The 18,059-nt window shown below is 48.6% G+C and overlaps 1 protein-coding gene across 2 annotated transcripts in view; it reads left to right on the top strand.

Moving 5' to 3' along the window:
• LOC146198822 (A disintegrin and metalloproteinase with thrombospondin motifs 7-like) overlaps positions 1-16,986 on the top strand; it is a 110,152-nt gene extending 93,166 nt beyond the window's left edge. The window contains exons 18-20 of one of the 2 annotated variants that reach the window (XM_084594309.1): positions 12,168-12,494; positions 14,001-14,180; positions 15,169-16,984. In XM_084594309.1, coding sequence (XP_084450435.1) covers positions 12,168-12,494; positions 14,001-14,180; positions 15,169-15,324 — 663 coding nt within the window. In that variant the 3' untranslated portion in view covers positions 15,325-16,984. Of the gene's footprint in view, positions 1-12,167; positions 12,495-14,000; positions 14,181-15,168 lie in introns of both variants that reach the window. The other variant, XM_084594310.1, reaches the window with a different exon arrangement.
• Positions 16,987-18,059: the final 1,073 nt, after the last annotated feature.

Raw genomic sequence — 18,059 nt, 5'->3', positions numbered from 1 at the left:
AAGCTCAGCATGTCATCATAGCAAAACTTATAGCATAACCACGAAGAGCTGTCGCTCGACCTTCGGTTTTTGTGTCATTGATCACTATTTGCGCCCTCGCTCTAGGTAAGAACTCGCATAGCGCAGAGAGTAAATAACGGACTGGCGTTATGGGCATCTTAGAGATCGCAAACAAGCATATGTAACCGGCATACATGATGTAAGCGCCATACAACACAGATGCATGCGCTGGGCGCGCATCTGTCTTCAGCAGATCTTTCGCCAAGCAAAAACTTGACGAGCGCTAATATTCCAAGTTCAAACTGCCGCTCACAATAATACCTCGTATGTGTTCGTTCCGAGAAGCTATTTCAAGTTTGTTGTGAGTGGTCATTATTTTCTGTTTCCACCGTTACAATAGCTAACGCTGTTAAGTTGTTAGTCAGGAGCGGGCGCATTCCGTTTTCCAGCAAATTTGTTGTCGCGCGTTGTAGGTGTTTGGCTGCTTGGTGGCGGTTGGCAGTGATCCACTAGAGTCCATGAATTGGGGAGCACCATTATTGTTGCTGCTGGCGGAGGCAATAGGTGTGGACCGTTGTTGGCGTTGCGTCCGTCGGCGAGCGAGGCAGCCTTCACGTTCTTCATCAATTTCCGATGCGATGCGTGCATGATGTCTTGCCCTCTTCATAGCTAATTCCGCTTCTATTTCGCTGATTGTCGGAAGCACTCTGGCGTCTACGGTAAATCGTTAATGCTCTCGGCCCGGTAACTGGTTCGGCGTCCATAGTTGCACATGCGGAGGAGGTCGCCATTGCATTAGCTGCAGCTCATCCCACTTCCGAAACAATTATTTCCAACTCACGGGGGGGGGGGGGGTTGTAGGAACGTCGAGCAGAGCTGGGTACCGTACCCAGCATATCACCTTCTCCAAAACAGCGTCTACACCGGGGACCCCGCCCACCGGAATGTCATTTGGGCTTCTGCTCACACGGGCCTTGACCACCCGGGAGGACTGGGAGGCGACCCTGCTCGGATGCTCTCACCTACAGGCCCAAAAAGCCTTGGTTGAGCGCGCCCGGGCAGCGGCCGACGCCACTGGAGTCCCGTACTAAGGACCCCACCTAGTGCTTGTAAGGACTGGCCTCTTAAGGGCTGGTCCAACCATGCCTCCTTGTGAATGCTGTTTTGAACCAATAAATGTATTTCACCACCACCACCGGCGCCCGGCTTTCTCGGGGAGTGCGCTTGGAAGGAGCTCCGCTATACCCCGCTGAGCCTTCCGGGGCAAAATCAATTTCGAACACGTCAGCCTGCAAATATGGTTCAAGATTCAGTTGAGATTGATGGTGAGATGATGTTGGATGATCAAATGATGTCTTGATAGATGATGCCCATGATTAAAAAAAAAAAAAGCCGCATGAAGGGTTTTTGCCACTCGAGGCGGACCTATTGTTGTCCGATGGCGGAAAGGATCACTGTCCCATCGGCACAACTATTTGGGGCCTATGGCCCCTTTCTCAAGCATTTCTCCCCAAAGAACCGAGCACCAGGCTGGGGTAAAGCTGTACCCATTGAAAACCGGAGTGCGCCCGGGAGCTTCGTCACCGTTGCGCTTAACCGCAACGGTGACGAAGCTGTTGTTGGAGATTAAGACGACGATTTTTGCTGCACAGCGCGAGAGCTGAAGGTCACAATTGCACCATCCATTGACATCCAGGTTCGTACATGGGAGGAGTATGCTCTAAATTACGACCATGGCTCTAGCAGGTGATTGCTGGCAGGTGACGGGCTGTGTGACGTAACGAGACCACGTGACATGACCGAGCTGCAATAGTTGTCAACTTGGGCTTCTTCCTTGAGCTGGAAGAGGGGAACTGAACCACGTAGGCCCGTTTGTACGGCTTGGCTAAAGCGGGTTTTCACATAATGTGGTCGCTACATGTGGGAGTGCATATAGGAATAAGTGATTAGGTGTAAAGTGCATGCACACGAAGGAGTATGCGCAAGGGGAGCCTCAGAAGGGATCCATTGTATAGCTGTAGCGTCACGCCTTTAAAGGCGGAGAAATTGTCGCTTTTCGACCGATGCGACCATTTTCGCCAGTCGCTTTTTGACCAAGACGGTCGCACAACCTCCGCGAGGCGTTAGTGTGGAGAAGCCTTAAGTGTACCCCCGTTCTTTTTCCTCGTCTCGCAAATGTTTGGAAGCGTCAGTTGCGAGTTGCGAAAAAAAAAATCGGGTCATTACATTGCGTACTGCTGCGGCTGCAGTAGATTGGCTCTGTGTTGCGCACTCCGCCTAGATGTTCATTCGCGTCGTGTTTACGCGCTGCGCAAGAATGCCGATGGTTTGCGTTGGCGAAACGCTAACTTCCGCGTTTAGCCATGCAGCAGATGTAGCGCGCAGCTGGCATATGCCTGTTTGCTGTTCTGCTCCAGCGTGTAGTACGGCGTGCCGGAAAGGTTTCCTTGATTGCCTCTCGAGACCAGCGCTGTACCGCCAGCCGCTTTCACTGCAACACGGGGATGATCTGAATCCGTACGCGCAGGCGCGATAAATACGGCGAAAAAAAGAGACTGTACTCTCTCCTGTTACGCATTGCTGCTGCGATCCGCAGAGGCAGGCTCTATTGAAAATCCTCCAAGTCTCGAGGCTCTCGCTTTAATCATTTATATTCCTTATACGCGTTCCAGCGGGCAAACGTTTAAGCGAGGTATGATGACTTCGTTTATTATAAGTAGCGGCCGCATTTCTTAACGATTTGTTTTTGAGATTCGTTGTTTTCTTTTTCCTACTACACATCGTATGCGATATGCTATGGCGAAGTCCGCCATCATGCTATCGTGAGGCGCCGGTTCTACCGACGACGAAAAGATAGAAAATTGATTGGAGAAAACAATTCTTCAAAAAAAAAAAAAAAAAAAGCTAATGACCCCTGGTCTGACTTTAATAAATTGGAACCTTTTAGTCTGACGTATCTACGTTTTCGTTTACTGTCATGCTCTTTCAAATGAAGTTCTTTCTGCTCTCTGTGCAGCAGTGCTGGCGCATGTGAACTGCGCTTACTTGGAGCCCAAATGTGCCTACAAAGATGTTGTTTTCTCCAAAAATACAGCTTTCTTTCTCAGCCAGGAAAAAAAAAAAAAAAAAAAAAAAAAGATTACGATTTTCACCATCACCGACCGATTTCACCAAGCTGCGATGCGGCGACACAATATTTTTGGGCTCGTATCCCAGAGGCCATGTTAAGAACGATGATCACGGAGTTCCTTACGGTAGAGGCGTGACTACTTTTACTGCGAAAGTATTGATCTGTGGGGTCAGAGCAAAAGCACCGAACGCTTGTGCCGTTGCTCTAATTGTCTAAAATATTTCGTGAGATATGATTTACATACATAACCTCGAGCCCCCGACGGGTCTTTCAAATTCGCCAGTCGACTGAGGGAGGGATGGAGCCTATACTGACCCCAATGGCTGACGACGACCTCTTGTAGTGTAATGAAAATGTAATTGAAGCGGATTCGAACCGCTAGGGTTGAAATCCTGGTATTCGCGTTTTGTAGCCGAGTGCTTTAACTACTGATCCACCGCGGCGAATGCTTCCGTCTTCCAAATGGCACCACAAGTATAAGGTTGAGCCTGTGGCTCTCGCGATCAAGCGCTCTGTTGCACCGGAGCTGATCGAAAAGGCCGGGGTTAAACCTTCACCATTTCACCCCCTCAGATGGCGCCAGTTGCTGTACAGCTGAAACTGCAGCTCACCAGGTTCATTGCCGCAGAAAATCTGTGCAACCCCGCTTTCGCGCAATATTAGAACTCTAGCCAAACATTTCTGCATTTTTAAAGAGTATTCACCGCCTTTTTTTTTCTTTTTTTTTTCGCGATGTAGTGCAAGACCTCGTTCACCGAAAATCCGGTGTAGGCTGCCGGCGTTGGCGTTGTGAGCAAAAAATCACGAACATGGCGCTACCTTTCCTTTCATATGGGAGATAGCCTATGCTATCGCGTCATATCCCCAAAGGCGGTTGGGCGTCACCCATAATTTTTGGACAAACTCTCGGAAAGAACCTCCGAACGTATTTTTTTTTTTTCCATATTGTATAGCTACACAATAACAATCAACATATCCACAGATCCCTGCTCTATCTGCAGTCTTGTAGTTATTCGCTATATATTTTCAGAAACAGACCCTAATTTGGTTTCCTCCGGCAGCATTAATTACACGTTGTGAGCGCGGAACAAACTCGGGAAGCAAAATTTTGCTACTCGCCGAAATCATACGCCCGTATCTATCATTACGTTCGCAAATGTATCTTACTCATAATATTCCACGGTTGCCTCGCAAATATTTTCAAACACGCGACCAAATGGTTTGCTGTTACCGTTTTAATTATTCGGTGCGAGCGTAGGAAAAACTTTAAAAGCAGATTTTTGCCGCCCGCTCGGAAGCTTAGACCATTCCCATCAACAGATATGGGTAACAGAAAGCTGCTTTGCCGTATAGCATTCTTACCTGTACATTAAATGGTACGCTTGCTTTATAGTCTGGCTCAGTATTCGAACTAGCTGCCACGTATAAGTGGTACTTGTAAGCCCTTGGAAGACATTAGAGAAAGAAGTTCTCATCAGAGCGAAACGTTAGTGAGATGTGACGTCTTTCGGAATCAAATATTTCGAAGGCCCTTATAGTGTTGTCTGCGTGCATACGTTACGCAGCAGTGAAAGAACGCACACCTCGTCTGCAGAGCTCTCATTGATTGCTGCTACTTGGTTGCACTGCGCGACGAAGACTTTCGTGGAATCCAGACGTCATTAAAATTTCCGCGGCTGCAGTTACAGTCCAGAACTACGGCTAAAATGCCAGAGTTCGTTCAGTATATCTTTGGCGTGCTTTGTATGCGTAAAGAAACCCAACTGTTCACTGGCTTCTTTACATGTCGACGACAGTGACAGATTATAGGTCAAATGGAAAGCGCTCATGTTAGTCTGCTAAATGAATACCTCAAAGAGAAGTAAAGGAAATAAACAGGGGTGACAGAATGGAAATAAAGGATACATATACATGGAACTGGTCAAGAAAAAGGGTGGAATGGGAAATGACATATGTATTTTGCCAGCGAATTGGCACGGTAGTTTTCATTTCGCAGCGTCGCGTCGGCTCGCGATGTTTCGCCGTCAGTTCAGGGGTTTGATCGGTTTCCGTGCTGGCGTAGTTCGAGTCCGTCCGCCGTGGCGTGTGCAACAGGCGCCACTGAGTTCGCCGGTGGTGCGTGCTGCATCCCCCTCCCCATCACCTCGCCCGGCTTAAGCTGTACAAAAGACGGCGGATCACGCGAGGTGCTCGTTCAGCGACTCTAGAGCCGGTGCGTGACGCCCCGTGTGCTGTGGGCGGCACAGCGGAGATTCCTTGGGAAAGACCCCCGCAATCGTGTCTGGCGCGCTCATGGCCTTGGGTTTCGGCGCGGTTAGCTCGCCCATCGACCCGTGTACACGGCGCCCACGCGCGCACGGCACGCTGACCACCGTTAGCGCGCGCTCAGCGCGTACACCATCGCCGCGAGAGCGAGACAGGGAGAAGGTAGAGAAGGTACCTCGTTCCACCCCTTCCTCCTCCTCCTCCTCCCCGTCTCCCGTTTCAGTATGCTTTTCCGTACCTCACAGGACTTTTTCTAGTGTTTTTTTTTTTTTTTTTTTTTTTTTTTTTTTTTTTTGCTTGCAGGTGTACAGTCGGCACTTGTAAATAACGACGAAAGGCGACGACATGCGTTGTAGTTGGATACGGAATTTAACATTTTTCCACGGTGGTGCATATTTTTTTCTCGGAGGGGACCTCCGTTAACAGACTTGTCCAGTTTTAATATTTCTTTTTCGTTCGCGCATTTCCCTCGTTGTGGGCAAACGCGTTGATAACACGTCCTCTCCGCACTGCGATGCAAACTATAACTCGCAGCTTCACTCGTTGGTTGCATCGACCGTGCAAATTGCGCACGTACCATTGACATCATTGTCGGCGCAAACTCATCGTCACTCCAGTTGTGTTTTCCGCAAGACAGTGTCATTTTCTGTCGACATGCAATTCGTGCTTTGCTCCAACCGCGGCGGGCATTCGTCTAAATAATCATCATCATCATCAGCCTGACTATACCCACTGCAGGGCGAAGGCCTCTCCCATATTTCTCCACTTAACCCGGTTCTGGGCTAGCTGCATCCACTTGACCCCTGCGAACTTCTTAAAGCTCATCCGCCCACCTAACTTTCTGCCGCCCCCTGCTACGCTTTCCTTCCCTTGGAATCCAGTTTGTTACCTTCAGCAACCATCGGTTATCCTCTCTTCGCACTACATGTCCTGCCCATGCCCATTTCTTCTTCTTAATTTCCGCTAGAATGTCGGTAACTTGAGTTCGTCTAAATAGGGAGCAACAATTTGACTACGAGGCTGCGTTTAAAAAAAAGAAGAAAAAAAAAACACCGATCTCTTTGGTGGCCGCGAATGAGTGATAAGTGATTATTGTCAGCCTGAACAGCTCAGCAGTTTGGAGTAAGAAAAGAGCAATAGCTGATCACATTTACGTGTGCGAATTCTGTATCATTATGCACATTATAAAGTTGTGAGCCGCCTATTGTTTCGAGTTTCCGTTGCTGTTTCACATCCGAACTGTTTCACGCGTTCAAATATTTCTGCGAAGCCTTTGCAGAGAGTGTGTCATTCTGTGCGCATTGCATGGCCGGCTCGAAATCTCCTAGAGTGTATTAGACTGGAAGGGGACATTTTGAAGTGCACCATTTACCACAACCCATGCGCTTTCAGATGAAGATATGCTAACGGTGTCAACAGCGTGGTAACCACATTCGCCTGGAACACGTGCCAAATCGTCGCCCCACGTTAGTGGTAAACTATCACGGTGCATAACTACAAGCATTTTAATAAAGCGGTTTAGCAGAGCGTATACCGTATTCATCTTCCGTTACCGCCACTCTCGGTCGTTAGCTGCACGCGCAAATGGCTGCCGGTAGCGGAAGTGGTTAAGGTATGCACAGCGCCCTAAGCTACAACCTAATGGCAGTTTAGAAGGCGCACAGCCCAACGAGCGTTTTTACGCGGCGCTCATGGTTCTGTCGTTAGAGTCGAGCAGGCAATGCATGTACTATATCAAGGCTATATGTACCGGTGCGGACAAAAGTAAACACAGCACTCTATTTCATTCTAAAATTTTTCACGCGTTTTATAATTGAAACTGGCAGTAGCGACATGTGCAAACCGGTAGTAGACGCCAGTGCGCTTTCACTTGGATAAATAATGTTTTCTTAGCTCTAATGCAGAAGGTGTAATTGTAATTTCAACGAAAAACCGTGCTCCGTTTACTTATGCCCTCACCTGCGCATAACGCATACCAAACATGCTTGCAAACCGCACTGGTTTGCATATAATGACTGCAGGAGACCTGAACTCGGAAACTGCCTTCCCCGACCGCGTGCCCACACCAGCCTGAGTGGAGCACTTGAATGATTTAAATTTTTTTGTCGATTGTTTTTAGAGAACCTGCCTGGTCGTTTTCGCGGCCCGGATATTAATGGCAGCGACAAAAAGCAGGCGCGTGCCGAGATAGGCATGAATGATTCACTGAATACACAACTCAACGGACCTATAAGAGCCAGCGGTCGTACAAGAAGCGCAAACACACACGGCACATGAGTCTTGAAAGAGCGCCCTGTGTGCATCGTTCCCGGTGTATAATACAGGCGCGCCATAAATCTCGTCGTCCCGCTTCCTGTCTGCTCCTCAGCGGGTCCAGGTAGACCGCGGGCAAGCGAAATTCCGAAAATATTTAAGTTCACTAACTCGTTTACGAGTACACAGTCCGGTTCCTGCCCCCCCCCCCCCCCCCCCGGTATATAAAACTGCTTGCTCCCCATCTTCCCAGGTCCAAGAAAATCTTGTGCAAATATTGCATAATGTATCGCGATCATGGAGATCGTGTCTTTTTATCTCCCTTTTTGGTTGCATTATGGATGATCTGCTGCTGACCGCAGTGTTTTACCACTCGAGGCAAGCAGTACACATATACGTTCTTCACCGTATGCTGCACCAACTCCAGAGGGTGCTGTCGTCGCAGCATGCAATGGGGGAGGAGGAGGAGAGGACAAGGGGTGTTCTGTGAAACTCAGGCGGTCCTGAAGTGCGTGCGTGCGTGCGTGTGTGTGTGTGTGTGTGTGTGTGTGTGTGTGTGTGTGTGTGTGTGTGTGTGTGTGTGTGTGTGTGTGTGTGTGTGTGTGTGTGTGTGTGTGGTGTGTGTGTGTGTGTGTGTGTGTGTGCGTGCGTGCGTGCGTGTGTGTGTGTGTGTGCGTGTGTGTGTGCGTGTGTGCGTGTGTGTGTGCGTGCGTGCGTGTGTGTGTGTGTGTGTGCGTGTGTGCGTGCGTGTGTGCGTGTGTGTGTGTGTGTGTGTGTGTGTGTGTGTGTGTGTGTGTGTGTGTGTGTGTGTGTGTGTGTGTGTGTGTGTGTGTGTGTGTGTGTGTGTGTGTGTGTGTGTGTGTGTGTGTGTGTGTGTGTGTGTGTGTGTGTGTGTGTGTGTGTGTGTGTGTGTGTGTGTGTGTGTGTGTGTGTGTGGATGCCTTGTTTATCTCGGAGTTGGTGGATGAAGATCGTTTTATGGCTGACGTCACATTATGCGATTAGAAAAATCGGTTTCACGGAACGCTCGCGGAGACGCACTCGTTAAGCTTAAAAACAAAAACAATAATAATGATATGTGCTGGCAGGGGATTGAGAGATACTGCACCAGCCGTGTACCTTAGCGCTGATGGCATTGCATCGCCGACATCGGGAAGAAACTTCCACGCTTCAACCGCTGCGGGAGGCTTCACGTTTGCGATACGCAACAATTACCTAAAATGTGTACAGCAGATACTGATCGGCATATTAAATATCTCCTATACCTGATCGGCCTGCTGTCAGGTCCACTTAACGCCGTCTCAGTGCTCGGTATCGATTAAAAAAAAAAAAAAAAACGCGGATGGCGACAAAAACAGTGCTTGTCCATCGCGTTTGTGTATCCAGTTCACGTTCCCAATTGCCTGCGCGCGCTTGAATTAAAATGAGCGAAAGAGTGCACTTCTGTCGGATGAGAGGAAACAAACTCGATAATCAGTTCATTTGTAGAACCTGCCTGCGCTTCGCTTATTCCGTGGCTACATTCTACACAGAGAGTTGCCAGATATGAGGCCACGGCACTTCTCAGAGATTAAGATCGCGATCTACTCTTCGATTACAATAAGCGCCGCTCGCGACTCCGCGGTCACCGCTCTCGCAATCGTCGACTTCATCGTCGGCGTACTGGCGTGTGAACCGGATTGGGCGCAGGTTTAGTGCAGCGCGCCGCAGGCGCCTGTGGTATCGAGGCGAAACACCGGACGCGCGTTGTCTTGCCTCGCAGTTCCTCCCGTGAGCAAGCTCTGAGGCTGCTGCTGTCTCTCTTTTTATCGGCGGCCTGTCTCGCAGTCTCTCTGCAGTGGCACTTCTCCACGCCTCGTTTCACTTTCGGGTTAGCTTTGTTAGTGCAAGCATCTCTCTGCTTGCTCGAACGTAAAGTAGCAGAAATTAAACGGGAAAAGAAATCGTGGACAAATTAATGCGCCATTTATCTACGAGCTGGAGTCAGTGGTTTAGACAACCCCGATGAGAAAACGTCGGGCGTTAGTTAGCAAGGTGCACGCGAAGGGAGGCACGATGCCTGCAGCCGAACGTCCCTTGCGGCATTTGAAAGTCGGAAAGACCTCTTGATGAGCGTTTCTATTTGCGTTTCACCTCAGTTTATCTTGGTTGCTTGAATAATACAGGCTTGCGCAGGTCTTATGTGCCGAACCATGCACAATGTACTGTCGCCAGGCGGCCGTCGTTTTGGTACGCTGTAGTAACTACCGCGTCGTTCCAATGAGTTAATGGTGTATTAGACATGACATCTGAGCGGCGGTGTAACGTAATGATAATAATAATAATAATAATAATAATAATAATAATAATAATAATAATAATAATAATAATAATAATAATAATAATAATAATAATAATAATAATTGGTTCACAGGAAGGTAAAGGCACACTGTCACACTTGATCTGTGGACACCTGAACCGTGCCGTAAGGGAAGGGATGAAGGTGGGAGTGAAAGTAGAGAGAGAGAGAGGGGGGGGGGGGGGGGGGGGAGCCGTTGTGGAGGGCTGTGGAGTAATTTCGACCACCTGGGGATCTTTAACGGGCGCTGACATCGCACAGCACACGGACGCCACTTCGTTTCGCCTCCATCGAAACGCAGCCGCCTTGGTTTGGTTCGAACCCGGCTCAGTAGTCGGGCGTCTTACCGCTTCACCACCCCAGCAGGGCAACCCCGAACCTTTGCTTTCTTCCGCGTACAACCAACTTTGTAATCTCGAAGCCCATGTTTTTTTTATTATTGGTTCACAGGAAGGGAAAGGCACGGTATCTGTCAAACGCGCTGTGGACACCTGAACCGCGCCGTAAGGGAAGGGAGGAAGGTGAGAATAAAAGTGGAAAGAGAGAAAGGGGAGTCGTAGTGTAGTACTACGGAGTAATTTCGACCACCTGGGGATCTGCACTCGCCTAAATCAAATCGAAAATATCTGCACTCACAAAAAAAAAAAAGAAAAAAAGAAAAAAAAAAGGCCCATGTTCTCAAAATTTGATTTTGGTGAGTGTAGATACTTTCGACTGGCTCTCTTACTTCCTTGTATAGCTGTCAAGACTGTAATCTCTCTTTCTGGAGTATCAAAGTTGGCAATCACGGCGGTATATATAGCTACGGGTCTCCATGCAAAGATGTGTTAGCGTTAAAGTATAATTGCGATCGGCGCAACATTTGTGACGGGGCGTAGTACAGTTTGGGTATTTCTGTTTATAATATGTTTATCTGGAGAGATCCACATGCTACTGTTTGAGGGCACAATGTCACATTAGCTGTACAACATACCGGCAGACCTCACACCGTCTAATGTTTCACCATGCCGGATCCTGCGGTCCATGGTGTGTCTAGATACAAAAAAAAAAAAAAAAAAAAAAGACTGCCTGCTCTTCCGTAAAACTTTTCCCGGCGTATTTTCTGGAAAGAAAGACATATTTTATACAGGGGCAGGAGAAAAGGATTGAAAATCAAAGGGAAATAAAGACATTTGCAGAAGATAACATAACAAGAGAAGGAAAAATATGCGAAAAGAAATTGTGACCGCGTAGTCATGCACCCAAGAGGTCATACAAAAAAAAGACTGGGAAGCTTGTCACGTACGCCGATACGTTACATATGAGGAAGTGAAAAACGGTGCAGAGGTATTCAAGACTGTTTAACCTTTATGAACGCGACATCAATAGTCCGAGGTTGCTGGTAGTGGTGGCGATGGTTGGTTAATATTACCAGCGGATACAAGGGGAGCAACCCGAAGTGCCGCCCTTAGCTTTAAACTACCTTGGGCCGCGGCGCAATTTTCAGCCAGCTGGAGGAGCTTGATCTGTGTGCCCGGGGTCGGCAATGAACAGTAGAGCCTCCCAGTGATCAGAGTCGCGTATGTGAGTCGCAGGTAGGGACTGTGGGCAGTTCTATATCATATGATTGAGATCGGCTTTGCTGTCACAATTTTTGCATTTGTCTGAGTAGAGTCCTTCCGAATAGAAAATACAATAGCAGCAGAAAGGACCTATGCCTGCTGTTGTATTCGATGTGTGTGTTTGCGTATTCCACGTAGATCGTCATGCTGCACGCGACGTCTGGAAGCCACGTTCGCCGAAACCTTGACTTGTAAGCTGGTTGGTTGGTTGGTTTTTGAGGTTTAACGTCCCAAAGCGACTAAGGCATGCAATAGGAAGTATACATAGTATGATCTTGATTTGAATCCTTGTCGGGAGCTAGCTAGTAAACAGTTGCGTCACAATTGCGATATGAATGTCGGAAGAAGTTGTGCCACATTGAAGTCGGTTAGTGGCATCTGACGTGGTGGTGGCCTCAGTCGAGGATGGATCTGGGTGCAGCAAAGTGATGCATCGTGGATGCTCGGCTTGTTGCGTGCGTCATATATACGGTCGATTTCCATGGTCGATGGGATTATATGCAAGTGCCTCCATCTTCAGATTTGTCCTCCTGAACTCCGCAGAATCACCATACATATTCTCTCCCATCTTGATTATTAGGAGACCTGCGGTCCTGACAGGCCCTACCTGTGCACTGCCGTGGAGCCATCAGCGGTCGTCACCATCGCGCCTTGCGGCGGCGACGCCAACGGCACCGGCTGCGACGCGGAAGAGAAGGAGAAAAACAACCCGCCGCGCCCCACCGCGAGCGTCGTGGATATTCAGTCTAACACCGTGCTGGACATCCCGCTGGGCGATGCTCCCGGGGACTTCTGGAACCTGTCTGGCATTTCGGGCCGGCCCGACATTCTGGACCTGCCGGTACCGCGCAAAGTGGTGGTGCTGGAGGATGCACGCTACGCCTGGAGGGCCTCCAAGTGGTCCAAGGTGCGCCATCTGCCCTCCTCTCCTAGAACCACGGCTCGTACTTAATGTCACCTAATTTATCATAAATTACATAAGAAAAGGGCGTGGGAAAAGCTGCAGCTTGAATAGACCAGCGCTCTCCTGGGTCTGTGTTCCGGAGGTGCAGTGGATTCTTCAAAGGAGTTTCTTAAACGGTCATAGTGAGGCTAGCTCGAAATACGAGGACGAACGGAAGAACCAAGAAACGACACGAACGTTTTCATTCGTCCTTGTCTTTCTTGCTACCTCCCTTATGAATCTAATCATTTAGCCTGACCTTCCACCTTACGTTACTAATACCACATGTTGAAAGTTTCTGAGCATTGGCGCGTAAGGTGAGCAAGGGATCACTCACCTGAAGCGCGTGGGGGGTGGGGGTGAAGGAGCGGTGACGCACAAATAGGGAGAGGGAAGTTCACGCAGTTTTGTTTTCTCTGGAGGGAGAGAACAATCTTATTTTACGAGGTTGGATCAGACCTCTGACAGAGGATCCATGTCGTAGCACTGCCTCTCGTCTCAGCCTTTCATCGGATCATCGCATGGAGCAGTCCCGTCACACTTGCTGGCGTCTTGCTGCAAGTCGCTGGTATTATTTTTTTCTTTGCCTACACCCATCCTGTGAACTTCTGCCGCAGAGTGCACATACCACACGCGATCCATAGTGGTGGGTACAACATGCTAGCCCTCAAGACGGCGAATTTACTTGCAGTGTAATCCCAGGCAGTGTAGTATACCTGTAAAACCAGGGAAGTATGCAAGGAAATTTTCTGTACCTAGAAAAATCAGGGATTTTGTCAAAAATGTGGCTAAGTCGGGAAGAGGGACTGAGTGAAATTAGCACGGCTAGTGGTCTGCCATGATTTTTGACGGTACCTATAGGTGCCTATAGCGCATGATCCGTTCGCATTGACAGGACGGCTTTTCATTTTTAACATGCATAAGGCATGTTATTCTATCCGCTTTTAGCCGTGTTTCTTGTTGACCACAAAATCAGTGGTGCATATAATGGTCCGGGTTCTGCACTGCCTGCCACGCTTCTTAGTAAATTTGTACTGGTCCAGGTAAATAAACATAGCTACGTTCAAAACTAGCTATTTTCTGTTTGACAGGTCGCAACCACCAATATGCGGGAACATATGTGCACTTTCGGTAACTTGTGTGAGGGACCACACTGCTCTAGCGTGGCATCAAAATCTATCCGTGAAGCTTGCTCTTAGGCCGCATCGATATTTTTCATTGCAGTATTTGTTTAAGTATTTTTTGAGGTTTTCAGTAAATATTGGTTTTCCACATAATCATCGAGCACTGCGCTTTCTCGCCTCTCCAGTGGTCAGGAAATTTCGACAGAAATAATCAGGAAAAACGATAGCTCGCAAGACACCTTGAATCCATAAGGGTCTGCACCGCCACCGAAGAAACGTTTCTAACAGCAAAGGCGCTTTTCACTTTAAGCTCTTCTCCCTTTTTTTTCTTTTTTTTTTTCCGCAGTGCTCACGTGCGTGTGGAGGCGGGGAGCGGCATCGGCGGGTCAAGTGCGTCGACAAAGTTACGCAGAAGGAGGTGCCCCAGAAGTCCTGCTACCACCACACGCAGCACTTAAAGCCTCCAGAAAAATCGACTTGCAACATCGACCCGTGCATGCCGTGGCAAATGTCGGAATGGTCGAGAGTAAGACGCCCCCTTTTCTCTGTCCCTGTCTTTTGCTGACCGACAGCCTAACAGTGCACTCTTTCGTTTGACAAAGAGGTAATTTTTTACTTGCCTTGCTCTGCAGAGAGGCGTGTTGTCACTGAAGTGTCGGACCGCTGAAGCGCGTGCGACTTTCTTGAACGAGGTCACGCCCACATTTTAATGCGCGCATGCTCAGATCTTATTGGTCGTTGCAACTGTTTAGTTGTTGTCGTTGCGATTGCAGAATGTAGGGTTAGAAAATGTACGGGCCTACTAAATGGCTGTAGCTGAGCTACCACCGCTGCCTCGTGCGGACAGAGGAAAATTCAGAGGTGAGAGAAAAAAAGACGCGCGTCGCAAAAGCCGTCGTCCGCCACCGAGGCGGCGTCGGGTGCAATGACGGCATGCACAACAGATACAGACGCACCGATGGCAAAGAAGCCTCCGTCGCAAAGGCGAACCTCCAGGTTCCAGCCCCGGAGGGCCGGGAACAGTGCCACTCTGTGTTTAGTTCAGGAACATGTGCGAGAGAAATACGCGCGCTACTTTTCAACGCACCAACGAGCATGTGCATGGTGTGCGGTTTAACATCCACGTGCAAAGCGTGGAGCACGAGGGATGCTATAGTGGAAGGCGCTGAAATTACACGATACTTTGGAGCCACATGTTATTTCGCCTTCAACGAAATAACGGCATCGGAGAAACGAGACGAATTCGCGACCTCGAGATGAGTTGCCGAACGCTGCTGACGGTCACAGCGTTGGGTGCACAAATATGCATAGAGTTTGTAGCCAACCAGCCGAAACCCACGCTGTATATGCTTTACTACTGTGCTCAATTGATCATACGTGGGAGCACAGTGGAGGAGCTGTTGGTGGAGAAATACTGTACAGGGCTTATTATTCACCACCTGCGACATATACACGTATAGTGCTCACAAATTAAGGTGCCGGCACTTTGTAAGCTCCGTTTTGTCTTGTTGCAGTGCTCGGCCAAGTGCGGGCCTGGCAACCGACAACGCGAAGTGACCTGCCCGCTTAAGGACCGGTGCGACCCCGCTCGGAAACCCTCCAACTCGAGTGCCTGCAACCGTGGCCCTTGCCACGAGTCTACGCCCGGTTCGATGCGGCTGGCTCCGTAGCGGCGTTTTGACTTCCGCCTCTCCTTACCTTCTGCCGCTCCTGTGGTGCCCACGGATCGTTATGTTGTTGCCCGTGATCGTGTTTTTTTTTTTTTTTTTTTTTTTTAATCATTCGTGCAGTCAGTCGTGCAGTGCTGTCCACGGGCGCCACCGTCTTCTGTACATCGTGGTTTCACGTGCAAGCGTTTGCGCAATGCTACTGTGTTGTGTTGTCTTTCTGCGGACATTTACGTTTTGAAACGGCACGCCGAATTGTCTTTGCGTTTCATTTATTTTATTTTATTAGTATTTTCGTCTCACTGCGCAGTACTGCGCCTAGTTGCCACACTGGTGCAAAACATTATTCGATGCGACGCATAAGGTCGTCGACCCCTATATACACACCAGTTGTCCCAGCTAAGTGTAACGAGCTCTTAAAAAATGTCGACAGTAGAGTGGCCTAGTCTGCAGTATTTTACTGCAGACTAATAATAGATTTTCGCTGTTCAAAGATAATTAATTGACAATGACTAGCCAAATATAGTTATTGGCTTCAGAAACGAACTGTCAACTGAGAAATTGTAGATTTGCTCGAAAAACAGCGGTCTCAAATATTTGCACCACGGCGCTATCTACGCTCTTTTGTTTACTGACCTTAAGCTACCACCTGACCAGCTGCTGGCACATATAGAGAAGTGCCGATTTTGTTCCCCGAGAAGTGTTCTGAAACGCTGAAGTTGCGCTCCTGTCATGTGGCAGCTTTTTATGGTGCGTGTTATCTTTGAAGACGATTTAAAACTAAAAAGAAAAGAGCTACGTAAACGTTACCTGTGTGAAAACATTGAAGCCAGCTGTTTTTAGCGACAACCTACAACTTCAGCACTGACACTTTATTTCTGAAGTGATGTAATTAAAAATGTAGGTAATCAGAACTTACTAATGAATCAACTTTCTACGCAAATATATACTGCGTACTGGGCCGCGCGACTCAACCGCAATCATCATTTGGGCCTAACGGGCTAGGGCAGCCCGTATTTTTTTAAAGCTTGGTTACTTTTATCTGGGACACCTCGAGTACTACGATGTTACCAATTCCTCATTCTATCCCGGACTTTATAAATTTCTTTTTGCACCTTATAAGGGTCACAAACGCACCTTGTGGCACTTAATGGCACCCTGCATCGCTCCCTGCCCCTTCCCCTGTCATCGCCGCATTCAAGGTTCATTCTTTATATATATATATTTTTGCGCTATCGGCCATAACGATCAAAGATATACCGATACCAAATAGTATTGTGCCTGGAAACGTCGGGAAAATTTTTCACGTCCCCGAGTACATGTCCACCAAAGGCGCGCCACCTCCTTGTTTACTGGATGTACAACGTGCATGGTACGGCCAAGTGTATACCACAACATACCTTGTACCTGTGTCTCCCTTTTTTTGAACGTTCAGTGTTTGTTGCTGCATTTGCAGCGCTTTTTTTTTTTTCTAATGTTATAGTGAACGACTTGAGAAAAGTCGCGAAAGTACGACTCATGTTCGAGCACATGTAGTGCGTTTACCTCCCTTTGTATATTTATAAGAAGAAGAAGAAGAAAAAAGCAACGTTTCCCAACTTGTCGCGCACTGTCTTAATTGTCACACGTTCGCCTCTGTCACGCGACTCCACAAGCTGGCGGACGACTCTTCCCGGCCCCGCAAACGACGCGCGGGTTGCAAGAGACAGATTCCGCACGCATTTCGTCGGACCTTCACGAGGAAAGGTGGGTATTAAGTATACGGAGAACCGCACGCATTCTGACTCGTACCAAGAGCGGCCTTGACCATAATCAACAAATAAGAAGGCAGGAAGAGAACAGTAGTTCAGTTGGAACCGGTTTCGGAGCTTTATTTTTATCTCGCACGTTTTATTATTCCTTTCCTTCTGCCTTTTCTTTCTCCCGCGCCTTGGACGGTTGCCAAAAACACTGCGCGCGCACACAAATGACCCCACATAGCCCGATAGCATCCGATGTACTGGAAACTACCTACAAAAAAATGCGCGGCCGCAAAAAGGTGTCATAACACGCGCACGCGCGGAGCGCGATCGAGTCGGTGACGATATCGTGCTAGACTTACGGTTCCTGCGAAAGCTGAAACCCACCAGCTGTGTTCTCGCGAAGCTCCTAATTCTCTCTTTACTTTTTTTTTTTTTTTCTCTGGACCACCAACTGTTAGGCGACGTTTTAAGAACTATTTTGGTGGTGAACGTAGAAGCATCGCGCTTGGACGCTGTCAGGCAACTTGCGACATTACCTGCGCTTTCAAATTCTGCTTACGGCAACGAAAACGACACGAACGTCGAAGGCTTCCTCGCTGTGAGCATGTCTCACGCTTGCACCAGACAATTCGACTTTGGTCACGCAGGAACACGGCGTACGTACAGCTGTGCGCGCTGGGCGTGTGGGACACGCAGGGACAGTCGACACTGATAGTGGGACACCCGCTAGCTTTTTTTCGCACGAACTGCTATTTCCACCACCAGGTGTGCCGTAGTCGCTAGAGATTCACGATGGATAAAACCAAAATAGCCTTTCGTGCTTGTTTCTGCCGCTATTATTTAGCTTACGCAGGACCGTAGACTACGTCTGAGAAGTTCTCAGTTAATGAACTGTGAGAAAGTGTGCAATGTTTTGCCAGTGCCCCTGAAATATGCGTCGTACACATTCCATCAAGACCGTCGGCACAACGTACGACAGCTGCGCGCGCGGATCAT

Source organism: Amblyomma maculatum, chromosome 2, assembly GCF_055883805.1.
Source record: "Amblyomma maculatum isolate TAMU_Amacu chromosome 2, ASM5588380v1, whole genome shotgun sequence".
NCBI lineage: Eukaryota > Metazoa > Arthropoda > Arachnida > Ixodida > Ixodidae > Amblyomma > Amblyomma maculatum.
Note: the sequence above shows the minus strand (reverse complement) of the source record. Positions and strands in the feature narration are given on the sequence as shown.